Genomic DNA, 27,880 nt, shown 5'->3' with positions numbered 1-27,880 from the left:
GACAGACTCAATAATTCCTCTGTAGAATTGGATCAGCAGCTCCGTGGGCAGTTTGAGCTTACTGAGTTGGCGCAGAAAGAACATTCTTTGTTGTCCTTTTTTAATGATGTTTTTGATGTTAGCTGTCCATTAGCCATGTAGCAGGGCTGTACTGCTGTTAGCCTTCTCATCTTTCCTATTACCTTCTCCTATTGGTATCCTGTGGTTTATCACTTTGTTGATTGTAATTTATGATTTATGATATTCTGTATCACAGTTCTTCAATTTTTCTATCACAATGGCTGCTGCAGATTTGTTCAAGCAAAGCAAAGTAGTCAGAACTGAGAATAAATATTTTTTATGCCTTGCCTGTTCAAGTTGTGCACACTTATGTTGGCCTAGTAAAAGTACTCTCAAAATATGGTCCTATTCGTGCAAATCCCAGTGCAAATACTAGGATTCTTATTCCAATTTTGCTTGGGCAAGCACCTAATCAGTTTTAAAGAAAATGCAATCCTTTTTTAAGTTGTCCACAATTTTGTCCAGGTGTTTGAGACTTCTTGATCTAAGTTTTTATCCCTTGCCAATAGGTTTTTTCCCCCTTTCTTTCTGCACATTAGCAACTTTTGGAACAAATTAAAAGTACAAAGGATCCATCAAATAAATCAAAGCATTTATTTGACTAGCATTCCTGAGAAGGCAAGCTGCCCAGGGTTTGATTTAAGATAGGCTGCTACACAAATGTTTTAAATGGATGACTGACTAACTGAATGAATGAATCAAACTGATCCAGCAAAATATCATAGGTAAATATAAAATTCTCTGTTAATTCTTTATAATCTCTTGTGTAGTAATTTTAGCTAAATAATTGCAATAACCTACAAATACTCATCAAAATACAAAATTTTCACCTTGCTGCTCCTTCAGTTAATACTAAATTTAGTATTGTGTAGCATCTGTATTCCTCTATGATTTTGAGTTAAAAACAAATGTTTTGAAATCCCTAACACATGGATACATATTATCTACCTTTAATTATAATTAATTAGTCAATTTTGAAGAATCCCAAGCAAAGGAACTCTTAACTTTTGTAGATCTTGCAGAAATACACAGCTGTTTCTCCATAAGATATTCTTTGTTATTGCTTTCTTTTCCAGAGATGATGCAAATAATTCACATTAGTTTATATTGGTTTTTAATATATTGTTAACTGCTCAGAGATATGAGAATGAGATATGCAGCCATAACAATTGTATAAAAAAACATTTACAAAATGAGTTTAATTTTAACAAGTGTTTGGAGTGTCTAGCTGTTCCTGAAATGTACAGCTTTTAAATTATTTAATAGGCAATGATTTTGAGAGTCTACAATAAAAAGCTGAAACTTTAGTTAGCCCAGTGATCTGCAGGACTATTACATATCTCTGTATTTTTCAACTGCATAAATTCAGAACATCCAAGGTTCAGCTATCAATCTCACCCTATTTAGATATCTGATCTTGATTTTTAAATGTTGTCTTCAGTGACTGCCTTTGGCGGATCTCAAATGTACTTCAGGTCCTAATTCTTTTTCTGAAACAAAGCTGGCTCTAACACTTAAATAATGTCTAATGCCATGGAAAAAGGAGAGTTCCAAATATTCTGGATTTCTAAAATTCACCCAGTAATAAAATAGTTTAATAAAGAGTTAATAATAAAATACTTTTTAATGAAAATATAATGCCTTATACTTTGTCTTTGGTCTGGTTTCTAAATTTACGTTGCTATTCACATCTGGCATTAGACAAAATCTGGTATCACTCAGCTTCAGAAAGATGGTGACTGCTGGTTAAAACCTTAAGCTGAAACTGAAGAGAGACTTAAGAGATTCATTAACTTGATAGTAAAGCTTCACTTTTTGATTTTGGGCCTATTAGGATCTCGCAATCCACCATAGTTCCTACAGCTGTATACCCTGTGAAAATCTCTTTAGGATCTCACCATGAAGACTTGGTTTTCACAATTAACTTTGGAATGATGATTTAATTTTTGAAAAGTTAAGCATACAGAGACAGTGGTACTTTACAGTGGTACAAAAGGAGGAGGAAGAGAGTAAAAACAAAATAAGCAAACTCAGGCATCAGCTCTTCAAATGATATATGAAGTTGTTATAATGATCAACTTTCATTGAAATAAATGAGGGGGAAGAGACATTAAACGAATCGTTATAGACTCTGCACTGTAATTCTTCCCTCTGTTGCAACCAAGTGGAATAGCTGCTAAAAGATGACAAGAAGGATGAGAACCCAATGGTGATTATGCCCATGAAGTACAAATGAAGTAGGTTGACCACATTAAGAAGCTAAGATGTACAACATTAGCAATTAGACAACTTGTAAGCCCATGGTCATCATTTCAGAGATATTGCCTTACTAGATTCCTTAATGACTTTAACAATGGCAGAGCTTCTGATGCACTTGAAAAGTTGGGATATATTCAGAGATGAACATTTGCCTTGAAAATAGCCCGTGTTGAACTGGATAGCCCAGTCAAACATCAGTACAGAGCACATATGATATTTTGTATGATGTCATAAATTGTTTTCTGATCATTTTTATGTCATAAAATATTTTATAAAATTGATTAAATTTCAATTTCACAGAAGTTGTGGGTCCCAGATTTTGGATCCATTCTGTAAATTAGTCCATTTGCAGTACCGTGGTTCAAAAATTGTTGGCCTATGATATACCGCTTCACTCAGTTAAGGGTTATGGGAACAAGAGTTTTAGTAGTATATAGATATGCATTGCTATCTATGGAAAACCATGAAGAGACTATAGGTAGTTATATCAACAAAAGCAATTTTGAAATATTGGTTATTTTGGTCAGATTTTGCAAATAAGAAAAGTGGAGAGCTCTTGATTTTGGAGCAAGCTGACTTTTTCAAATTTCATATCATACTGTTGCTGCAAGACTCAAATGAAAGGACAACTTGGATCTTTGGAAGAACGGTAGAGTATAAATGTAATAGATATGTGATGAAACAAAGAGAGAAAAGGGAAGAGATATTGCTTTTTCTTCTTGTCAAATCTGTGTTTTATTAAAAGCTCTTTTGGCAAAATGCTACAAGTACAAGACAAAAATAATAAAAAAAAACCACAGAATTTATTGAAATATTAGATTATTTGTGGAAAAAATATATAGTTTAATCTAATTAATAGTTTAATGTATTCAAATTAAGTTTCATTGGTATAAAGTTTCCTGGACGATCGGCTGTCGTTTGAAGATCATTTGACGGCCGTCTCCAGGGGGGCCTTCCACCAGGTTCGCCTGGTCCGGCAGTTGCGCCCCTTCCTTGATCGGGATGCCTTATGCACGGTCACTCATGCTCTCGTTACCTCTCGCTTGGACTACTGTAATGCTCTCTACATGGGGCTCCCCTTGAAGTGCGCTCGGAGGCTTCAGTTAGTCCAGAATGCAGCTGCGCGGGTTATAGAGGGAGCTACACGTAGCTCCCATGTAACACCGATCCTGCGCAGGCTGCACTGGCTGCCTGTGGCTTTCCGAGTGCACTTTAAGGTGTTGGTTATGACCTTTAAAGCGCTCCATGGCTTAGGACCTGGGTACTTACGGGACCGCCTGCTGCTACCACATGCCTCCCACCGACCCGTACGCTCCCATAGAGAGGGACTTCTCAGGGTGCCGTCCGCCAAACAATGCCGGCTGGCGGCCCCCAGGGGAAGGGCCTTCTCTGTGGGGGCACCCACACTCTGGAATGAGCTTCCCCCGGGTTTACGTCAAATACCTGACCTCCGGACATTTCGTCGCGAACTAAAAACACATCTTTTTATCCGCGCGGGGCTGGCTTAAATTAGTTTTAATGGGAAATTTTATTAATTTTAAATGGGGTTTTTAGTACGGAAAATTTTAATTTCAGGCTAATTTAATAAGTTTTTAAATGGTATTTTAATTTGTATATTGTGTTGTTTTTACTTTTGCCTGTACACCGCCCTGAGTCCTTCGGGAGAAGGGCGGTATAAAAATTAAATAAAATAAATAAATAAATAAATAAATAAAGTTTGTATGTAGAGAAAAATAAAGTCTGATTTTAGGAATACTTACTCTACTGTTGTGTTTAAACTAAAAATTGCTTTTATTGAATGAAAAGGAAATAAAGTATGCTTTATAAATCATAACCTATTTTATTAGGCTGTACCATAATTTAGCACCGACAGCTGTGATACTAAGCATTTTATTTAAAAAAACACCTCAACTGGTGGTTTTAAATTTTCTTCCCCATCATTTCAAAAGTACTTTATCTTAGATTTTAAGAAAGATATTTATTTATGCGGCTTATCTGCGTTTTTAGTCAGCAGGAAAAGAAACAAGAAACTTTCCTTCACAAAAACCGCACGGCGGCTTATTCGTGTTACTGTTCATAAATAATGGTAGAATCCTGTGATAGAAATAAACGCACCTACCACTGGAGGGCGCCGCGAGCAAGAACAGCTTAAACCACCTCAGGATTGAATGCACTGTACAGTAGTTAGCGGAGCTCTTGAACCGTTTTGGAGCTCAAGGAAAGGTCCGTCGTAAACGCGAAAGGTTTTTTTTTTTTTGGGGGGGGGGGGGAAGAAAGTTTCTCTTCTTTCCGTTGCACAACAAGCCAGGCGGATTATTTTCCCGCATCTTCCCTCGTTCAGTAGTACGGTGAATTTGTAGTTTGGGAGTTTCCCGAAAAGGATTAAAAGATACGTCGCCTCTTATTTCTCTTCCCCCACCCACCCACGTTGGACGCCTTGTTTTTCTTGGCCGAGGGAGGGAGTTGTTGTTTTTTTCTTTTTTCTTTAAAAGCGAATTGTACAGATGGAAATCAATTCTGGATATTCAGTGCAAAAAGTCGTCTGGTTTCAAACACCCTTTTCTCCGCGGGTCTCCCTTCAAGTCACTGGGAAAGCCTCCTACCCTCACAGCAGGAGATGATCGTAGATTATTTCCTTCCAGTCATCTGGTAAATGTTTATATTGAATAGCCCACCCGATCATTTTGGGTCATGGAATCTCTACGTACTCTCCCTGTGTTATGTACACACATGCACACACGAACGCTTCCAAGGCTCTCGCAGACCTCCGCCAGGCCGCAGAAGCGAAGCCAACCCTGCCTCTTCACGCGCACTCACGTGCAACCCGCGAACGTGTGCATGCGTCTTCGCGGGATGGGAGCCCAGCACCGCCGGCCTACGGGCGTCCTTGAGAGGGAAAAGGGCTCGGCGTCGCTTAAAAGTCGAGATTCCCCGGCAGGAAGAGAGGCTGCAGGGTCGCGCGCGCGCCCGACGGCGGGGGGCGCTGACTCGTCGCGAGGCGCGGAGCAGGCGAGGGTCTATTTTGCTCCCACTCCCCCGCCTCCCGCTGCCTGAATGATGTCATGGAGAGGCAGCCGGCTGGGGGAGGCGCTGCAGGTTCATGTGTACATAATGAAAAGGCGTTTGACAATCTGCCAAAAAGCACGGGAGGGAGAAACTGAACCTCCTGGATTTCGTAAATCGAGTCGTCATCATCTGCAACTACGGGAGAAAAGAGGAGGGGGAGCAGCGGCGGCAGCAGCAGCAGAAACAGCAGCGGCGCCGGCGACTCGCGACTCGGCGGCTGCCTCCATGTGAAACCCCAAGCCAAAAAAAAAAAAAAAATCAAGGGTGGGTGGGAAAGGGGGAGGGTGGGGTGGTTGGGTGCAAGTCCGGGGAGAAATCGTTGCTTGGAGAGCAACAGTTCTCAGCGCCCCGTAAAATACGACCCTCGCCTCCTCGAGTGGTGCATTGCTTTCCCCGTCTCTGGCGCGCTGGCTCGTCGGTGGGATTAGAAGCTTCTTCTTGGCAGCGGCAGCAGCCATGAATTCAGCCGAGCAAACCGTTACATGGCTGATCACCCTGGGGGTGCTGGAGTCGCCCAAAAAAAGCATCTCCGACCCGGAGGGATTTTTGCAGGCATCTCTAAAAGACGGGGTGGTTCTTTGCAGACTGCTGGATCGCCTGCTGCCGGGTACCATAGATAAAGTAAGTGTCTTTAATATGCCTATATTTCCCATTAAATCTTTTCCTCTCCCCTCGCCCGCCCCCCCCAACCACTCCCGCCGCCTATGCCGGCCCGGCCCCATAAGAGAATCGGGTTTTACTTGGGCTTCACCGCCAGGGCGTCGCATAACGCAAGGAACGCACCAAACTGCCCTTCCAGCATGTGCGGGTTTTTACAATCATTGCAGCCTAAAACCCCGCGCGGTGGGCTGCATAAAGCGAGGCTGGCAGCTCTTTTGCGATTCTGCCGGATTATCTGGGCAGAGATACCGAGAGGCTCAGGCAGATTAAAAAAAAAAAAAAGCGCATGACACGCCTGGATTCAATCCGTCAGGCTCCTTCTCTTCTGGATATGTCGGAAAGTGAGCTGAGCCCGGGACTCGCTTAGATCCCCTCACTTTCCTTTGTCCAGGGTCTCTCACCCCCCCCCCAACACAGCCTTTCCCCACCCTTGGAAAGGCAGGAAGCGTGTGGCCTTTTCCGTGGGAAGGCTCTTGCGCGGACACATCCTTCCTGTTTAGCTGCAGAGGCTCCATTGTCAAGCTTGAAGGAGGGGATGGAAACTGAGGGAGAGGGTGGGGAGGTGGGCCGAATTGGGAGCAGAGTTTGAAATATAGTAAGGCAGCTACACTTTCAGCTCGTTGGCCTTCAGGCAGAAGTGCCCCAGGCTTCCTATCCTCAAATCGAACCAAAAAGGACAAAAACACATTAAGCCATCCATCAGCCTCTAAAATTATCACCTAATGTAATGTAATTTGTGTGCTTGTGTAGGGGAAAAAAAAGATGAACCTCTAGAAGAAAGAATTTCTTTTTTCATAAAATATTTAGATTCAACGATTTTTTTTGGTGTATGCATTATGTATCTTTTTAACTACTAGTGAAATGTAAAAATTGTTTTGCTTTGATAGACATGGAGGCATATTTAATTTTACTTTGAAATTATTTTCCACACCACAATTTTGTACTGAGGCTGTAGGTGTGATCGTGCAGGGTTTTTATATTATAGTTACTATTTTATACAAACCTCACACACACAAATGTTAAGGGCACTTCAACATGCAATCTAGGCTTCTATTTTTAGGGGGAAATGAGAAAAATCACCTAATTTCAGTTCTGCCCTGACACTCCCATTCCTAGTGCTTGAATATGTTCTTCTTAGTGAGAAATTTCTTAAGGTGCCCATATTGCAAAATGATGACCTAGTTAGCAAGGCAGCTCCTGTGATTTATTGTGTTATTTTAAAGTCTAAGTTTAGTATCTTGATATTCAGATGGAGCACTGTGTGATGGGAAAAACCAAGGACATAGTTTTTTTAAATTTTTTACTGGGCATGTGAAATGATTTTTAAAAACTCTTTCCTTCCTCAAATTATTGTTTATTCGAACATTTTCAAGCAATAGTTTGAAATGAGAAGGTTCCATGTATTCTGCAAGAGAGAAGGGTATGTTTATTCCCACATGTATACAAATCTACTTAGATCAGCAGATTGGACTTTTGTTTCTCTGTCTACTAGGAACCACATTGTAGGGAGGAAGGAAGGGGCAATAGTGCTACACATTGATTCTTCCCCCCTCAGTATGTACTGTACAATGCACTTTGACCTAGATATTGACTGAAGTTGCACTTTTATTCTAATTAAGGAGAGACTAAATGAGAATGCATAACTGAGCATTTTCATGTTTTGAGGAAATCTCAATAGCTGTGAATTAACCATGAGGGGCTGGGAAAGTGTATATACTGTTTAATGAAAAGATTAGTGAAAGATTAATGAAAAGATAATGAAAAGAACTTTTGGTGCTCTTTTAAAGCAATCGGAATATTAGATGCATAGTAATGGCCACTAGAGGGTGGATTTGCTATGGAAGGTGGCTCCTAGTTATATCCTGAGAGGTTATGAATTTGAAATTTGATTTACTTTTTACTTTTTCACTCTGGACAATAGCCTTCATGAAGCCTGGGAGGTAGAAAAGTCCTTTGCATTTTTAAATTCCTTTCTTTAGAGATTTATAGATCTTGCATTAATAAAAACACAGACTATTTCTCACAAATCTTGAGTCCTCTTCAGGAATTTATAACGTAAATAAATTTATCAGTGATCATCCTGAGGAAGTTCTGAATATATCACAGATTCACAGGATTGGAAGTCTTCTAATCCAAACCACTCCCTAGGACAGAAATCCATGGTGGACAAATGGCTGCCCCACTTTTGCCTGAAAGCTTTCAGTGGCCCTCACAGCTCCAGGAGGGAGGCTTTCCCATGGCTGAATAGCTTGCATGGTGAGGAAATTCCTCCTTATGTCTAGATCTTCTTTAAAAACTCTGCCAGTTGCTTCCTACCCATAAGAGCCACAGCAGGGGGGGAAAACCACACCCACTTTCCTGCGTCAGCCTGGGTATGTATGGTTTGGTATAGACTAGAGTACTGTCTGGGCTGTTATATAAAATATGCCTTATGGGTTTGTGTATTTAGTGAAGCCAGTCAAAAGTGATCTATTCAAGAAACCATGATTTAAGCAAACCACGCCTTAGCATAATTTGTGGACCATTATGAAGTATAAATCAAACATATTTAGCCCAATGGTCAACATGGTTTTGATAGAGGCTGCCTAAGACTTATGGACTCATATTCAACTTTTTTGAGATCCAAATTATGCTTACAGTAATCTTGCCACATATCTTGAAAATACATCTTTTTCAAGGCTAGGACATGTTGTCAGACTGACTAGACCTGAAGTCTAATGAAAGAATGATTGATACTCAGCAATTGTTGAATGTCCTGGCATTCTTTGAAATTAACAGTAATAAGGAGTAGAGAGAAAATAAGGCAGTAAGCAAGTAGAATGAAATTTGCAACTTGTGTATCGTTGTCACTAAAGAAAAATTTTTGGAATGGAAATTGAAGGCATTTTGTGAAAGAATGGCTATCTGCAATGTGCTTACTCATCATTAATTTGGATAATGTAGGAGTGCAATTCAAAAAAGAAAATCCTAAATGGTTTATGTGTGATTTAAGATAGCATGGGATTTGTTATTATCTAACAGTTTTACAGAAAATAATGACAAATGGGATTTCTCTGGATTTCATTCAATAATTCTGCATTCTAACGTTTGCCACTATATTTATTGGGCTGTAAGCAAAATTGGAAAGTTAATATTAGAGGATTTTGGAAAAAAAGAGTTGTAGTTTGAGATAAGAGGGAAGTGAAAATGCTTCATGTATAGGCAAAAGGTTCATTGGTATTTTACTAATTTAAATATACGATTGTCCAATTTTTTCATTGTGATATTAACATTCTCAGATAGGAGAACTTTCTTATTTTTCATTTGCTGTTTTATCTTCATTACTTAATTTTGGAAGGATTTATACCATTTCAATATCAGCCTAAATTTTGGGTGAATGATTTGTGTCAATACCCATTCATTTTTAAAATTAATATGACCAATAATACTGCATCAATGAAAAGCAAATGTACTGAACTGACTTTTTGAGATATATCTAAGCCTGGTGAAATATTAGGCATACAAAATAGTAGAAATCTTAATGCCCACCAAATATACTCATTTCATTTTAGGATTCATTGTACACACTTCCTGCTAAATGCTAAAATGCTTGCTTACCATTTATGCAGGACATGTCCTCAGAGCCTTCCTCTTGGTACCAGCCAAAAACCAGTGTTTTTTCATTTGAAAACTGTACAGTTTCTTCTTTATGAAGCTATTCTGTCAACTTGAGGAGGAGCCTAAGGGAGATCCAGCTGACCTTCCCATCCATCCAGTTTCTGTGACCATTTCTCCTTTGATTGATGAAGAGATTAGAACAGGGGTTTCAAACTTGATTTCATTGAGGACTGCGTCAGGGTTGTGTTTGTCCTCGGGGGCCTGAGGTGGGCATGGCCAGCTTGATGTCATGCGAATAAGGGGTGCCTTTGGTGACCTGAGCGCTCTACCAGCAAAAACGAGCTCCCGAATTCCATTTCTTGCTGCGATGGTCTCCTGCAATCCTCTGCCAGCGAAAATGGAGCTTTGGTGGGGAGGGGCTGTGCGTGGTCCTCTTAAGCTCAGTTTCTGGCTGCAGCAGCCTCCTGCAACAATCTGCCAGTGAAAATGGAGCTTGGTGGGGCCGCATGTGGCCCTCCTGAGCTTCATTTTCGCTGGCAGAAGCACCATGTGCTGATCCTTTGCTGTTTCCAGGGCGGCCCCGTGGGCCAGACCTAAGCACCCCACGGGCCAGATCTGGCCCCCAGGCCTTGAGTTTGACATCCCTGGATTAGAATTTACCCAGCAATCAAATGTCTTCTATAAGAGCAAAGAAATAGCAACCTTGTGGAACCTTGGAAGTTACTGGTATGGAAAGTTACTTTCCAACAGTAACTTCCATGCAGCCTGTTGCTGTCTTGTACCACAACAGTCTTCTCAATGTTGCCAACCCTTCTCCATTCTTCTTATCTTCCTACCTGTATTTACCCTCATCGAATGCAGAACAGTTGCCTTTCCTGCTCTTATCCCTGTGGTGCCCCTTCTCTTCTCAGTGTACTTCTTAGAAAGTATCATGATCACTTAGGAAGCATGATAATGAACAGTGATAGATCAAGGGGAAGATAAGGGCAGCAAAGGAGAGTTGGACAGGGGAAGGGGAGGCAGGCAGAGAGGAGAACTCCCCCTTTCTTTTCATTGCTGACTTCTTCCCCTGACAGTGGTAGCAATAGTGGACCTCTTTTCCTCTGCCATTCTCATTTGAGAGATACAACAAGAGGAATTGGATTTCCAAGTAAAATAATTTCCTCCCTCTTAGGGAGGAAAGCATATCACTGGGTTTCTGGATACCATCTTTAATCTTAACAGTGGTGTGGCTCTGATGCATGTTAAAAGGGGTAGGGTTGCTATCTTGATTTTTTTGACTCCTGGTGAATGCCCTAGATCACAGCTGTGAAACTCATGGCGTCACATTGCTGTTAACACAACTTATTGCAATGTTTTTCCCTTTGCGGAGCTGGGGTGGGCGTGGCCTATGCATGACGCATCCAGCCTGCAGGCCACCCTTTTGACACCCTTGCCCTAGATGTTCAGGAAATTGGATGAAAGTTACAGGCAGCATGTGGAAGATAACAGGCAGCAGAAGAGTAACTAGTTCTTTTATTGAAACAATGGAATTTAAAATAAATAAATAAATAAATTTCCCATTATTCTTTCCTTTTGCAGAAAGAATAACTAAACAAATTAGAAGTTAATAACAAAACGAAATAATCAAACAAAGAAAAACTCCTACGTCTTCCTCCAGAATTAAATAGGAAAAATCTATTTTTTGTTTTCCAGGATCACATCAGAATTTTCAGTTGAATCTAAGGCCCACTGTTAATTAAAGCTGTCTTTTTAAAAGCAATATGAATTGATTTTAAATTCTGATTGTTATTAATATTTCTAATACTATTTAGTAATCTCCCAAAGTGAACAAGGAAGTCTGTTTTGGTTTTTTAATGGTCTCTTGGTAGAGGTACCAAAGCTTGATCAAAAGATTCTGATGATATCAGAATCTTAGGTTGTAGATGATTCCAGATGAGAAGTGTCCACAAAATCCAGAACTTTCATTAGAATGACAAAAGCGTTGTTGCGAAGTAAGCTCCAACAGTTTTGTACATAGATATGTGTGATGCTTCCACCAGATGCTTCTCCAGATAACTCTTTAGATGTCAGCTTTGGGGAGGATGAACCAGTTTCTGGCATGTCAGGAGGGAAGTTGATTAATGGCTCCGAGCAGCCATCTGTGAGGGATTTGGCTGAAGTACAGCTGTAGCAGAACAGTCCTGAGGCTCCAGGTTGGGAAAACATGCGGCTGCAGCTGGCCAATGTTGAGGAAGAGGAACTGCCTTCTGCGCCTGATCCAAGAACACATAGGGCAGAGAAAAGGCAGGAGCTGAGAAGATCAGTCAGATTACTTGTGAGGAGAAAGCTTCACTCTTTCTTGATGGGCTGCACCAGAAACTGGCTATTTAGCATAGCAGACAGATGAAGACGATGCTGGGAACTTGTATATTTTCTGGTCATTGTGATTCCTGCCTCTCTTTGGATTGACACCGTGCCTTGACTTTGATCATGCCTTGGAAACTCTGGATTTTCTTGCCTCATGAACCCTTGTGTTGTGGATTTAAGTTTGCCTGTTGGATTTATTTTGATAGAGAAACTTTCAAGGGCCTTATGGACTCTTTGGCCATTGCTTAGTTTTGGTGAAGGGATTTGCTGGGGAATATTAATAAATTCACTAAACCACAGTTACGTGTATGTGTGAGTGAGCAGGACAGCACAATATGGTACTATGATACCAAATTATGTGGCTGTTAAGCGATTCAGAGGTCTTTAAGTGAATCTGGCTTCCCCAATTGACTTTGCTTGTCAGACACTTGTTCGGAAAATCACAAATCACAATTAAATGACACTGCAACTGGCATGAATACAAGCTGGTTGCCAAGTGCCCAAATTATAATAATGTGACATGGGGTGATAACTTTGAGAACATGTTATCAGTCACTTTTTCCAAAGCTATCGTAACATTAAACTATTGTTAAACGAATGGTTGTAGGTTGAGAATTACTGGTTGTCCTCAAATTATGATGAAAATTGAGTCCAAAATTTCTGTTGCTAAATGAAACATTTGTTAAGTGAGCTTTGCCCCATTTTACAACCTTTCTTGTCACATTTGTGAAATGAATCACTGCAGTTGTTACGTTAGTAACAAGGTTGTTAATTGAAGCTGGCTTCCCCATTCAGTTTGCTTGTCGGAAGATTGCAAAAGGTGATCACATGGCCTCAGGACACGACAACTGTCAGAAACATGAGTCAGCTGTCAATCATCTGAATTTTGATCACATGACCATGGGGATGCTGTGCCGGTTGTAAATGTGAAAAACAGTCATGTCACTTTTTTAGTCCTGTAACTTTGAACAGTCACTAAACAAACTGTTATAAGTTGAGGACTACTTGTACCTATTCTAGTGGAATGCAATTTTGGCAACTTCCAAGTATTAGTTTGTAAAATGCAGATTCTTCTTTCTCAGAGGCTATAATTTCAAAACAAATCAGTTGGAAAATTTGTTTACTGAGCATGTTTGCCACCATGCTATCTTGTTCTTGTATGATTCTTCCAATAAACTTCATATTTTCCATATTGTTTAAATTAGAAGACGCTGCCGTTTCTGATGTTTCTGAAAACTGGGGATTTTTATACTAGGTTGTCTTAAGTTGAAGTCTTGATTTTGAGGCACTCCAAACAATAGTTATTTCAGAGTTCAGAAGATGCATAAGCCATAATGATTTGTTAAAGAACTATTAGATGGGATGCTTAATCCATCTAGACCATCAGTCTGTTCTTGTAATGACCAAACACATGTACGGTTTCATAAATCATGTTTTATGAATGGTTAGATTCGCCCAGTCAGCTGATCAAACCACATTATGGCTTGTCACAATGTGTAAATCTAGACAGTTGTGATTTAGTGAAATCTGTGGTCCAAATCTGTCATCTTGTCTTTGTCCTAACTGTTTAGAAAGAAAGTATGACCCAGTTTAAGTCAGACATGACCCACTCGTAGTTCACAGTGGAATTTCTGGAAGATCAGTTTGTGACAGTCCTTCTTTACTTTAGTACAGTGCAACATGCACATTAAAAAAATAAGCATGTTTGTTGGGAAACCAATGTGTTGAAATGAATGCAAGCTGAAAGATAAGTCTGAGTAGTGTATGATAATCTCTATTTTTTCTTTTTTATCCATGTAAATTGGTAATTATATGTGAACCACATAAAGAGGCTTTGAGATAAAGCCACAGTAAACAAACATACGATATGTGGCTGCTATACCATTACTCCATAAAGAGTAAGTTGAGTGCACGTTTCTGTTTGGAATTAATCTTTTGGACACTTGACAAAAACAGCTTCCTCGCAAGAAACTATCAGAATAATTTAGGCAATTTGGGTTAGGGCACAATCCAGATAGAACATTTAAATCAGAGGTGGGATTCAGCCAATTTGGACCAGTTTGGGCGAACCAATTGTTACATTTTTGTGCAGTTCAGAGAAAGGCTAATCACACCACTGGCTAGTTCTGCCCGCCCCTCCCAGTCACCCCATCTCACCTCGCCCGCCTTAGCCATTGCATAGCATCTGCTGCTTTCTGGCTCCCTCGCTTGCTAGCTTGCTTGCCTCAACCACATGGTCCCTGCGGGCCCAGCCCAATTGCCTGCCTTAGCCCCGGCCTCCCACATGGCCCAGATCCCTGCCGAGCCTTCCTTCGCCATTCTCCTCTGCCCCCCATGCGGCCCAGCTACCTGCCTGCCTGGTGAGCCTTCCTTCACCTGTTTGCAGGCCCAAACGGCCTGCAGCCAGGGCCCCTTTGCCGGCACGAGCAGCCTCCAGCTGCTGCCTCTTTGCCAGCCCGAAACGAGGTGGCAGTAGCACTCCTCACGTGGCCTGAGAAGGTAAGGCCAACAGCAGGGAAAGGAGACCAGCAGCTCCAGGCCTGCTTCCCTCAGCCAAAGGGCCACCTGGGGACGACGACACGGTGAGGCTCCGTCGTCTTTCGGGCCCGGGTCTCCCACAACCTGACAGGACGGGAGGGCGAGGATTGGCTGTCGGAGGGGCGATGCAAGTGGTGGAACCTCACAGCCCTTGCTTGCCATCTGCTGGCAAGCAAGATGGCTTCCAGGCCTGAAACTGCACTTGGGAATCCCAGTGGGTTGGAAGCCAGAATCTCCCCCTGCCTCTCCTCCTCTCAGTCCCAATCCCAAGCAAAGATTCACCACATTTGCCTTCAGGTACGTGAAGTGTATCTAGGGCCCCCTGCGTCTCCTGCATCTCTAGTAAGAACCCGGCCTTTGCCAGGGGCCAGAAGGGACCAGCCTCTTCTTGCAGCTTACAACAGTTCCGTTAGTGACCGAAGTTATAATGGCACTGAAAAAAGTGGCTTATGACCATTTTTCACATTAAAGACAGTTGCAGCAGCCTCATTGTCATGTGATTAACATACAGATGCCTAATAACTAACTCACATTTCTGATGGTTGCAGTGTCCCAGAGTCATGTGATTTCCTTTTGCAACCTTCTGACAAGCAAAATCAGTGAGGAAACCAAATTCACTTAACAACTATGATACTAATTTAAGAACTGCAGTGATTCACTTAACAAATGTGGTGAGAAAAGTCATAAAATGGGGCAAAACTCACTTAACAAATGTTTCACTTAACAGAAATTTTGGGCTCAATTATGGTTGTAAGCTGAGGACTGCCTCAAATACCACTCAAGGCCAAGAAAGCAAATATATGTGTCAGGTCCTCCCTTGAGGCACAAATGACCAGCACAAATGATCATATATTGGACACATTTCGCAAAGACTTAACTCTCTTGAGAAGTCAGTGATGCTGGGAAAAGTGGAAAAATAGAAAAGAGGGTGTCCTGCAGCAAGATGGATAAGCTTCAGTACAATTTAGCAGTAAGGGGTCCACTACTGGTAGTCTGAAAGATCAGGTTGTGGACAGATGATCGTGAAGAAAGGCAGTCTACGTTGCCATTAAAAGTTGACATTGTTTTGATGACATATAATCAGTTGGATAGATCATCTAGTCTAACTCCTTGCTTAGTACCCCAAATGGTCCTTCAGTCTCCTTTTGAACACACCCAGGGAGAGGGATCCAACCATTGTTCTTTTGCTAAATAGTTCTTACTTTTAAAAAGTTACTTCTAATCACTCTTCCCCAGTGCTATGTAGTACTAGATAATACAGGGGTCCGCAACCCCGGTCCATGGACCAGCACAGTTCTGTGGCATGCCAGAAACTGGGCCACTCAATCAAGCAAAACTCCATCCACAGGATGCAGGCAGCACGCAAAACCATGCCCTAAGATAGTACATAGGGCAATGAGTATAAAATAACCATTTGTATAGATTGGCTTTGCCAACATTATTTTAAGCATTTGAAAATATGCTCATATTCCTTGTTGTTCTGTTCCAGTTCTAAGTCAGTCTAGAATGTCTTTTTTAAAGAAATTTTATTTATATCATATTTTTAAAAAATTGGACAAGGTGTGACTGTCCTGCGTTATCTCCGCTATACAGACTAAAGTATAGCACAAGTATCTTATATACTCAGCATACATTGCTAATTATATACACGTATTTGACCCCCTATATACACTTATATTTACATATATTACATCATCTTTCAATCTACACATCCTAGTTCTTTTCTGTTCCGACTTCCATTTCTCAAATCCAACCATTGATAAAATCTATTCCAAATCTCATAGTATTCTGTCTCCTTTATTTTTTAATTCTAGCTTCAATCTATCACATTCTGCACAGTCTAATATTTTTTTTAATAACTAACTAACTAACTAACTAACTAACTAACTATTTTTTTAAAAAAAATAACTTAAAATCAGAATTTATTTTTGAATAGGTAGGAATACAGTAGTACTGTGTTGTCAGCCATTTTCTCTTGCTGATTTTCTTTGGGTATTTACAGATCGTATATTTATATAGAAAACAGAAAGCTATAGCCAGCTTTAAATAATCTTTCTATTGAATGGATTTTTTTCCTGGCATGGCTCCCATTCTTTTAAAAGCCTGATGCCATGCCAAAATGCAGCAAGTAGAATATTTTTACTAATTTTGCATTTACCTGTCAGTATTGCATTTGCTTTGGCACACACCAGGAAAAAAAACACAGGGGCCTTACTGGGAAAAAAAGTGCTTGCTGTTATTTAACAGATTAACAGAGTTGGAAGGGACCTTGCATGTCATCGAGTTCAACCCCTTGTCCAAGCAGGAGACCTACACATTCCAGAAGGACAAGCTGGTTCTGTTCATACAAGGCAACAATGCATACTCATCTAGTGAAAGTTACAGTACCCGTACCATGACATTGTCAGACAAATGATGCAAATAATTTCTGTTAATTGCATGATGAAGTCATGATATACGTGGCATTACTTTCCCCCTTGCCCTCTTGTAGATGTCCATGGAATCATGTTATAGTAAATTAAGTCAAATGTATGGATTTTCACTGAATCACAGACTAACCAAAGAGGCTGGATCTGCAGATCATGGTAGGTTAAAATATAGTTGTTTGGTTTGGTGTCAATTAATCATGGCTAAGTGTACCATCTAAGCACAGGTCACTCAGCCACAGACTAGCCAGCCATATTTCAGCATGGCATATGTAAAAGTCCCAGTTCTTTCTAAAAAAGGCAAGAGTTTGCATTAACACTATTTGTTTTAGAAATTGTAATGGTTAGATTCACATATGCTGAACCATAGTCCATGAATGGAGACAACCATTTTTGAAGCCTGTGGGTAGACATTTATCAGGTTCCTACAGCTTTTTGAAATAGAAACTGAATGGCAGATTGCAGATTTTTAAATAAATTATTTTGCAAAGTTGCCAGGTTTAGCACACCACCATCCCCCAAAATAGAAATTTTAAACAATCTGCCTAAAATTTGTACCTGTATTGCCCAGATGGCTTTGTGCTTAAGGTGAATCTAGAACTTACAGTCTGTGGATTTCTAGCCTGGTACTTTAGTATCAGTCCAAACTGGCTTTCATGGCATATTAGTTTGTTTTTAAATCCTAGTGCTCACAAAGATCCAAGAGTCACAATATTTGAGTACTGGGAGCTCAGTTATTTGAGGGGGGGGGTCATTGATAAGTTAGAAATGAATGCCTCAGATTGGCCTTTTGGGTTTGCCCCGAGAAACAAATATCTGCTTTCTCTATAAACAAAGTAAAAGAGAAACAACTCATTTTCGAGCTTGTGAAGGTGGGAAGCTTTCCCTTCCAATAGCCTGCCTTGATGTTTGGATCCCTTTATTTAGCCATTTTTGTCCAACCCCCATGTTGGGATACCAAGGAACTAGAAAGTGAGCCAAACTAGATCTCCTCCTTCAATGATTAAGTAGAGAAGCCTTAGCAAGAATATGCAGTAAAATGCTGCTTTTTTGGCATTGATAGTTTATGCTTTAAGATAATGTTCTTAGATTGCAAAAAATTTATGAGTGATAAATCCTTAATCCAGGATTTATTGCAAGGGTAAGCAAGCACCCAGCAGTGGTTTATGATGGTTAGGAGTTTAAATTAATCTGGGATTAGATCTGCATCCCAATCTGGAATTGACCATAATCATCTTAAAATAGAAGGAACAACTCATCAATACTTAAGAAAAGTCCCATTTGGGGCTACTTTCCTAGTATGCTGGACTGTACCTGGTCAGGTGGCAGAAATTTACTCTAGGAGAATTCAGCGTCACCTTTCCCCAGAAATGCTGTTATTATTCATACTAGTGAATGTAATTCCTTCCCTATTTTCAATCAAGGACAATCCATTTCTGCCAGAATTCTAAGGAAACTTTTATAATGTCATGTAAATTAGGTTGCATTGTATGAATCTTGATGTGTTTTGTTTACATTTGCTTGCCTTTGGAATATGGATTGTCAAAATGGAATGATAGCATATCTAGTAATGAGAAGCACTTCAGAGAAAAAAATGGCATGATGAAGAAGCAAATGAATAAAATTGATAACAAAGCAGCAACTATACTAGGAAATTGATCTCATACCATTGACCTGTAAATCATACCACTGTGGTGAAAGTAGCTACCAAAATATTGCAACTCTATTGACATAAAGCCCCCATACAGAATTCTCTGCGACAGTTGATCAAAAACATTGCCGAAAGAAATGTCCATCTGGATTCAGTTCCAAGTGGGAAGAAAGACACTGGAAATATGGAGACTGCTTGGAAAGATGGTTTAATGGTGGACAGGACTACATGGTTTGATGTCCTGGACAAAAAAGAGCACATAGGTGAGAGAGGGAGAGAGATTTATACCCTCTCTTGGCCCCCACCTTGGAGTTTCCTGTTCATGTGTAAGAAATGTACTCTGGTTGTCAGACTCCCATTGGGCCATGCAAAGGTAACTTTGTAGGTTGTCTTCAGTCCCGGGCCTGGTTGAATCTTGCTGGGTGATGATGTAATGAAGAGGCTTTTGGCAATTCCTATTATGGCTTAATGGTTTTGTCCTGGTTTGGATCTTGAGTGAGGGCTAATCCTATCATGCCCTGAGGGCCATGTCATTTGTTTTGTAGATAAACTGGCCCAGCCTTTGTCTTGTAGATAGGTTGGCACCAAAATATCTGCTGGGATGGGGACAGGGAGCTGACGCTCTGAATTTGTCTTCAGAAACATGTTTGTCCTTTAGTGAAAATATAATATTCTGTCTTTTTAATATTTCCTAGAATATTTCATTTTTTCTAGGAGAGGGGTGGGTGCTACGTTTCTACAACATCATAGGGCTGATTGTAACCATATGGTCTTTTTCTCTGACAATAGTGACGATATGCAGCCTCCTATAGAGATTTATGTATTCTGGCAGGAATACTCTGAATGGGGCAGCTGTCTTTGGTCTGTTCAGGGAATAACAGTGCACATAGTTATTGTCATTTACAATGTTAATTCTATGAAAGCTGGTGAGACAAACATTTCCTAAATGTACATCAAATTAAATTGTATACCAGCTGTCCTGGTAGTTCAGGGAATAGCAAAATGATAATTGCTTCTTAAGGCTACAGTTCTACTGTAGCTTTTGGGCAAATTTCACCTGTTAGCTGACCTCTACCATATATCATTTTAGAGGCACCATCTAAATTTCCTTATTGTGCTAAAGCATAACGTGACTTAGCACAATGTATAATTATCAGCTGCAATATGTCAGTCATGATTTATGACTTAGTCTTATCTATGAACTATTGTGGCTTTTTCAACAGAGTTTGGTGAAAAAGTATGGCTTAGGTAGGCAGTCAAAGGGTCATGGGCATTTGTTCAATTCTGTTTTGTGACTTCCATGGCCTCAAGATTACACTTCTGAAATTTGCTGGCAGCTGGCTGTATAATAGTATTACTTTCCATCTCCTATTTTTATTAGGAAATGAACTAGGTATACAAAACCCCTGTGTATTATAAAAAAATTGAAAATAGAAAAACTGCAAGTAGAACATCTCTTTTCAGTTTGTTTTTTTTTACATTTATATCCCGCCCTTCTCCGAAGACTCAGGGCGGCTTACAGTGTGTAAGGCAATAGTCTCATTCTATTTGTATATTTACAAAGTCAACTTATTGCCCCCCCAACAATCTCAACTGCTTTTGTTGTCTGTGGTGTGCTGGGCTTGTAATTAACCATGAAACCCTCAGTTTCATCATTGGGCTCCTTCCTGCCATCTTTCATTCCCTTTGGCTGCTTCTGCTTTGTCTAATAGTAGAGTTTGGCAGTATGTTGCTGATGTGATGCTCTAATGCCAACATTAAATAAAGAATAAATGAAATTATCCCAACCTTGTGAAATTGCATGAGATATCAGCATACATATCCTCCATTTAATGAGAACTCAGGCAAGAACACTTGGAATTATGTAAGATCTAAGGTGATGATGATATGGATGCAAGATTCAGCCAATGTCATTGGTGTATTTATTTTGGAGGATTAGCAAGCAGTGAAATTGTGTGATCACCCAAATGCATAAAATAGTTGTTGACTGCTGCTTCTCTGTAGTGCCTGTTTTTTTAAACCAAGATTTTTAAAAAAGATTTGAAAACAAGTAAGCAAGCACTAGGAAGTGATAGTGCAGTGCCAGAATCAAACAAAATGAATGCAATTGTTCTATCATCAGTTTTTTAAATTATGTAGCATCAGAAAATTGAGTAAGTCTATAGTACCACATTAGGGTTGAGGAGTCATGAACATGCCTTTTATGTCTAGATGGTTTTTCCATTTTCTTCTTTCTCTGTTGAATGAACTCAACAAATTGCATTGTTGTCTCTACCAGCTACATGCTGAGAATTTTTAAAAAAAATGGCTATGGAGGAAAAGATTCAAATCAAATTCAAATGAAAGTTGGTTTCATATATTAGCCATAGTGTAGTTTAATTTGGTTTGCAGCTACAAGTTGTATCTTAGCATGAACCTGGCAAGAATTTATTCAGGTCAAAAGACATAAAAGGCAAATCAACTAAAAAGTAGCAACTAATTCTGAGGTCATATTTTGTGCAAGTTGTGATTCAAATATCCAGCAAAATCTGTTTAAGCTAGGTATGTCCAATGTCTGGCCCACGGGCCGCATGTGACCCTGAATACCTCTCACAAGATAATATATATAAAAAGGAAGTTTATTATTTATATACATTACCTATATCCGTAATGGCGACCCTATGGCACGCCACAGGTGACACGCGGAGCCATATCTGTGGGCATGTGAGCATTGCCCTAGCTCAGCTCCCAGCGCACGTGCATGCCAGCCAGCTGATTTTCGGGCCTTCCGAGGCCACTGGAAGTTCGGAAACGAGCTGCTTCCAGCCTCTGGAGGGCCTCCGGGGGGTGGGGGGGAGAAGGCCGTTTTCACCTTCCCCAGGCTCCTTGAGAGATCTGGAGCCTGGGGAGGGCGAAAAATGACCCCACTATGCCATCATGTGCCAAAAGTGGGGGGAGCACTGGGGAGCATGCATGAATGGGGGGCGGGGCATATTAAATTATGGGTGTGGGCACACACGCACACAATACCCCCGCACACCCCCCACTTTTGTCATGCGACGGCAAAAATGGTTAGCTATCACTGACCTATATCATATATTTTATATGCAGCCTAAGACTATTCCTGTTTATTCAATGTGAACCAGACAAGTCAAAAGATTGGACAACCAGGGTCTAAGCTCTAAACCATCTCACCATTGGGTGGGAGCCATGGCCATGGCGCATGCATGTCTGTGGAAACAGACAGAGATGTTAACATTAGAAGGGAATGATATAAATAACTGAGACGTCACGTGTATTGCATTTACTCAAAAAACCATAATTTAAGAACTACCCTTCCCACAAAAAAAGTTTAGATAAAGAATTATTTGCTTCCATAATGTGCGGGAAAGGTAGCCTTATTTTCTGATAAATGATGTTCCTATTGATAGCTGGTCTGTTCACAAATGCATATTTGGAGGACAGTGCTTGTTAGCACCACAAAATTATTTTCGGTTGCTGGCATATATAAAAACCACTCTGAAGGGTCCTTGATGCTCTCTGAATTTAGTTGTTTTCTTGTAGACATTTCATTACCCAAACTAGGTAATATCATCAGTGTTAGCAAGAAAACCAAACTTGGAGAGCACCAAGAATCCCTCATTTCAACCCTGAGCCACAAATGTTTTCTTTTGTTAAAAACCATTTTGCAATAAGTTACTCATCTTTTATTTATTATTTATTTATTTATTTATTTATTTATTTATTTATTTATTTATTTATTTAATCACATTTTTATACCGCCCTATCTCCCGGGGGACTCAGGGCGGTTTACAGCCTAATAAAAACATACATATAAATACAAAATAAAACACCAATTAAAAAACTTATTAAATAAGGCCGAATATTAAAAATATTTAGCTTGGCAGCCTAAATTGTCTTGCTAACTGATTGCATTTTATCACAAATAAGGCTGACATGCATAGTGAAATTATTGTCTATGCAGCTTCTTTTTGCAATAAAGTATTTCTGTTTAATATGGGTACCAAAGAACAGTAATTGATTGCCAGCATTACTCATGAATGAATGCAAATATGAGGCCACCTCTTACTATTGAATGATGGCTATTAATTTCCAGTCTTTCATGTCTATATTTTAAATAATCAATGAGAAGAATTTACCCTGTAAAAGGAAAAAGTTCCAAATTTGCTTTTCTATTGTAAGGTTTCTTATGCAGTCTCTTATTGGCACTTTCATGGAATTTATTCATCAATTCATTTTTGAAGCAGTTTAAAAAAAGTTGGTGATCATGCATACATTAAAGTATTTTTACAGGGACAACATGTGACACATTTCTGAACTTTTAAAATATTTTTCCTTATAAGTTCAGGTGAAGTTATTCATTAGAGTCAATTATCAATTGCTTCAAGTACTGAGAAATCAAGACTGAAAAATCCAGACTGAATTTTCCTATAAATCAAAGATAGATGAGCACTGAAAAATTGTCTAGATGTAAGGAATTCATTGTTACCATGGTCTTAGCTACAAGGCTTTATATGGTACAGAGATAACTAAGATCTTCCTTATATTAGTGGTATAGACCAGGGGTCTCCAACCTTGGCAACTTTAAGCCTGGCGGACTTCAACTCCCAGAATTCAGTCCGCCAGACTTAAAGTTGCCAAGATTGGGAACCCCTGGTATAGGTTTTCCATCACTCCTTACTGTTAACCTGTATTGACCATGGCTGACAACATTTGGAAACTCTAAAGGTCCAAGACTTCATTTCTCTGGAAGCTTCGCCGGGTTTCCAAGTTAGATCCAAAACTGTTTGATACATTTCTGATAAGAACTAGATAGTGATGTTTTTTCAGTCCTGGCATAATAGAATAAAAATGAGCAATGCCCATCAAAATGTTGGCTACTCAGTCCCCAACCCCAGGCTATGGACAGGCACCAGGCTGTGGCACTCCAGAAACTGGCCACGCAAACAAGCAGAGCCCCATCCATGCATGCTCAGGATGCAGGCAGCACACAAAACCATGCCTCCTCTTATCTGCAGAAAAACCTCTCCATGGAATTGATCCCTAGCACCAAAAAGTTGGGGACGCCATTTAGCTACAATAGTCTCTACTTTTCTGTTAAAGATGCATAATGCAAATGCTTCATCAGACATGACCATGATCCTATTTGGGGTTGAGAAATCTGTTCTGCCTTTCTCCTAAAGAACAGGGTTCAGATTGTTGCACAACGGCTTTTTACTGGTAGCTCCAGTTTTGTCAGTCAGCTTGAGAACATTTGTGTTTTTTTCATGTCCTGAAATTGGGTAAGACAGTTTATTCTCTGTTAACTAAGGGGTTTTTTATTCTGATTTGTTTTGATATTAGGTTTTATAATGTAGTTCATGATTTAATGATTGCCAACTCTCTTGTACACATCTAGAAAAGCATATTTTGAAAAATATGTCACACAACTTTTGCTTCATATGATCCAGTTATAATGGATGCCTCTAATGTGCACTTAAGTCTTTTTTAAAAACCAGTTTTAATAATATATGGAACACTGTATTTTTCTACTCTTGAGGTATAGCGTTTTCTGGTCATCTTTGAAGCAACAAAATTATAGTGGCATGACATTTGCCAATTCCTGTCCTGCTGTTATTGCTTCTATTTCCAATCGTTGCCAGTCATTTAATTTCCTGTTAATAGATGGTGCTTTTGGATGCCTTCGACATAAGGGGATAAATTTTACTTTTGACCTTAGTTCCATTTGGAATGTCTTAAAGCTATTTCACTCATTTGGGATAAGATGAAGGCAATGTTGTGAGGATGTTCAGGATCCTCACATCCTGGACATAAACTGTTTCAACTCCTACCCTCGTTCCCATCACCAATCTCTTTCTACTTATGACTGTATGACTGTAACTTTGTTGCTGGCAATCCTTATGATTTATATTGACCATCATTTGTGTTGTAAATGTTGTACCTTGATGAACGTATTTTTTCTTTTATGTACACTGAGAGCATATGCCCCAAGACAAATTTCTTGTGTGTCCAATCACACTTGGCCAATAAAAAAATCTATTCTATTCTACCCTCAAAACGATGCTATAGAGCACTGTACACCAGAACAACTAGGCACAAGAACAGCTTTTTCCAGAAGGCCATTACTCTGCTAAACAAATAATTCCCTCAACACTGTCAAACTATTTACTAAATCTGCACTACTATTAATCTTCTCATCATTCCCATCACCAATCTCTTTCCACTTATGACTATAACTTTGTTGCTGGTAATCCTTATCATTTATATTGATATATTGACCATCATTTGTGTTGTAAATGTTGTACCTTGAAGGTATCTTTTCTTTTATGTACACTGAGAGCATATGCACCAAGACAAATTCCTTGTGTATCCAATCACACTTGGCCAATAAAAAATTCTATTCTATTCTATTCTATTCTATTCTATTCTATTCTATTCTATTCTATTCTATTCTATGTTAAAAATGCAGAAACCTTTGAGGGAAGGGGAGCAGCTCGGGAGAGGAACAATGAACCACTTTCATTTGCAACCGTATTAGTTGTTTTTTTCCCCAGTGGCTGAAAAAAGAGATGTGCGAGCAAATTTGGCTTTTTTTTTCCGGGGTGGGGGTTGGGGGGGGCGAAACTCGTTAGGCGCGTTTTTTTTTGTTTGTTTTTTGACCAAGTGGTCCTCAGGCTGGGAAGCATCTATTGGCTAGGGACAGGGAGAGAGGCAGCAGGGCAAATGACCCGGGGTGGGTGGACAGAGACTTCCCTCGTCCTCTTCACACGCCATTTCCTGCTTTCGTGTTTACTTCCCGGTTCACCTCTCCCGTCACGGGCACAGCAAATCAAACGCTGCTTTCAAGTGAAGCCCAAGACGGGAGAAGCAGGGGAGTGAATGGGACTACAGGGAAGAGTTGTCCCGGAAGCTAAGTCCGGCGTGGCTTCTCTCGAGCGCTTTCACGCAGTTGGAGCCCAAGCCCGATCTGACATGACCTGCTTCTCCTTCTCCTCTTCTTGCAGGTTTATCCGGAGCCGCGCACCGAGAGCGAGTGCCTGAGCAATATCCGCGAGTTTCTTCGGGCATGCGGCGCCACTCTTCGCCTGGAGGTGAGGAAACGGGATGGGAGGCGACGGCATGTCTACCTGTGGAGCGTCGGGGGAGGGGGGGGGGAGAGGGTGGCGGAGGTCCGCCGCGGCGGTAAAATCTCTGCAAAAGAATGAATCGGGGTGTGCAAGAGCCGGAACGGAGTGGCTGGGAACAAGAAACTTCCCTGTCTCTTGTTTTACACAGGCGAGGCTGTCCATAGCCCGGTATTAATATCATGATTTATATCTGCACGTCTATAAATCAGTTTGTTCACACGGATCAATTCTATAATTTCTCTTTATTTAAAAAACATAATTTATGCCACCTGCTGTTGCATTGTTTGAACAGTGTTTTTGCAATCCAGCTTAAAGTATTCCCTACAAAGAACTCTGGTGGAAGGGCAAGTTAGGAAAGTTATGGTAGATCTGTGGTTCTGGAGAACTCTTGAGTTGCATGGGAATGCTTGTCTTGGGGCCGAGAATACTTATCCTACAATGCCCAGGCTGCTCCTGACTGGTATTAGCTTCACAGCAGAAAGCATCCCATTTGTGGTTTCTGCTAGAGAACCAGTAAGGTACTTAGATTGGAGAAAAAAGTTAACCTTCACCTTGTGTATTCCCTTGCTTTTTTTTCATAAATCTCTAGCCCACTACACTGAAGTGTCTGTATATTGTGAAAATCTAGCCTGTGCTGTTTGATTATGGTGTGGTATGTTATGCACCTGAGTTAATTCAGTAACGTTTTATTGGATAAGCCTGTTGTGTAAATATAATCAGTTTTGACCTTCTGAGTAATTTAGTGATAGCTCTTTTCATGTTGGGGAATTGAGACCAGGTTGGTATAGTTTAAGTGCTGCTAGGGATCAGAAGATTATGAATTCTAAACCTCCCTTAGGCATGAAAGCTGGCTTGGTGACTTCGGGCCAGTCATGCTTTTGCAGCCCAACCCATTTCAAAAAGTCGCTATGGGGAAAATAGGAGGAAGGGTTATTATGTGTGTTCAGTGTCCTGAGTTGACCAAATTAAGCGAAGTGGGATATATGGTCTTTTAGGGCATCCTATATATTTATGGGTGTGTCTGACTTTTCTGTCAAAGGTTCTGCTATTAAACATGTTTTAATGCATTTCTGTAGATGAAGTCCTCCATAACCAAAGTGCCCACTCATTGATAAAATGATATTTCTATCATGTCCAAAATTCCTTTAGTAAGCTTTTCACTTAGTTGCATATTTTTTTTATTTGTAGTTTCATATGTACATTTGCTGTCTCATATGGCATAAAAAGTTGCTCTTCAAAAGAAAAAAAAAATTAAATTTAGTTAATAACATCATTCACTACATCTATGATTTTGTGATCTCTATTTCTCCATTGCTTTCTATTCTTGCAAACATTGTATCTGTACTCTGCTTTATATGTTACCTTTTGTTCTTTAAACTCATCATTTTTCTCTTTTGGAGGACCTTGTCACCTCCCTCTAACCACTATTTTCTTGGTCTTTTCTATCTTCTAAACACATTTTTACTTCCTTCATAGATATATTTTGCAATTTGTTCCTCCATTTTCTATGATCTAACCATATTATCAGTTCTTCATTTTTTCATCTTTAGTAAATGTTCTAGTGTAAGGATGTGCATCTAAAGATATACTAATCTATAAAGTTGTACAAACACATTTAATTTTTCATCATTTGTGTGTAACTTGAACTTATTCACTGTATTTTTACTTTCAAACCTTGATCTTCGATACATTGATTTTGTGTATCTAATGTTTGGTATAAATCATAAGGATTTAGCTAGCAGCAGTACATCTTCATGAAAAGATAAGTTATTTTGTACATACATAATCTGTATGTCACCATAAGTATTTATTACATAAGAATCCATAAAATACCTTAAATAATCAAGGAGAACTCATATATCATTGTTCCATTCTCTACTCTGGATCATAAATGTTTATTACATTTACTAAGCATTCCATTTATTTTCACTCATACGTTTGTTTGGTTTTATGTTAGCACAGTGTATGAGTTCAACTATTAGGAGTTAATAGCAAAACTATATGTCTTAGCATTTTGGACCAACACAGGGAGTTGTTTATTTAGTAGCCAGTGATTTAAGAAATCGACTTAAAATTATCTATGTCAGGGATCATGCTATATCTGGAGTGCCAGTGTGCCTGTAGATGTTCTCTTTGGTGCCACAAGG

At 39.9% G+C, this 27,880-nt stretch overlaps 1 protein-coding gene across 6 annotated transcripts in view; it reads left to right on the top strand.

Annotated features, from left to right (window-relative positions):
* The first annotated feature begins 5,683 nt into the window (after nt 1–5,683).
* The window catches only part of ARHGEF7 (Rho guanine nucleotide exchange factor 7), a 102,124-nt gene continuing 79,927 nt past the window's right edge, over nt 5,684–27,880 (top strand). For all 6 annotated transcript variants that reach the window (XR_009155351.1, XR_009155350.1, XM_058185325.1 and 3 more), the window contains exons 1-2: nt 5,684–6,006; nt 25,611–25,697. Coding sequence is in view for 4 of the 6 variants with exons in the window: in XM_058185325.1 (XP_058041308.1) it covers nt 5,842–6,006; nt 25,611–25,697 (252 nt within the window). In the remaining 2 variants the exon portion in view is untranslated. The remainder of the gene's footprint in view (nt 6,007–25,610; nt 25,698–27,880) is intronic.

Source organism: Ahaetulla prasina, chromosome 5 (genome assembly GCF_028640845.1).
Source record: "Ahaetulla prasina isolate Xishuangbanna chromosome 5, ASM2864084v1, whole genome shotgun sequence".
Lineage (NCBI taxonomy): Eukaryota > Metazoa > Chordata > Lepidosauria > Squamata > Colubridae > Ahaetulla > Ahaetulla prasina.
Note: the sequence above shows the minus strand (reverse complement) of the source record. Positions and strands in the feature narration are given on the sequence as shown.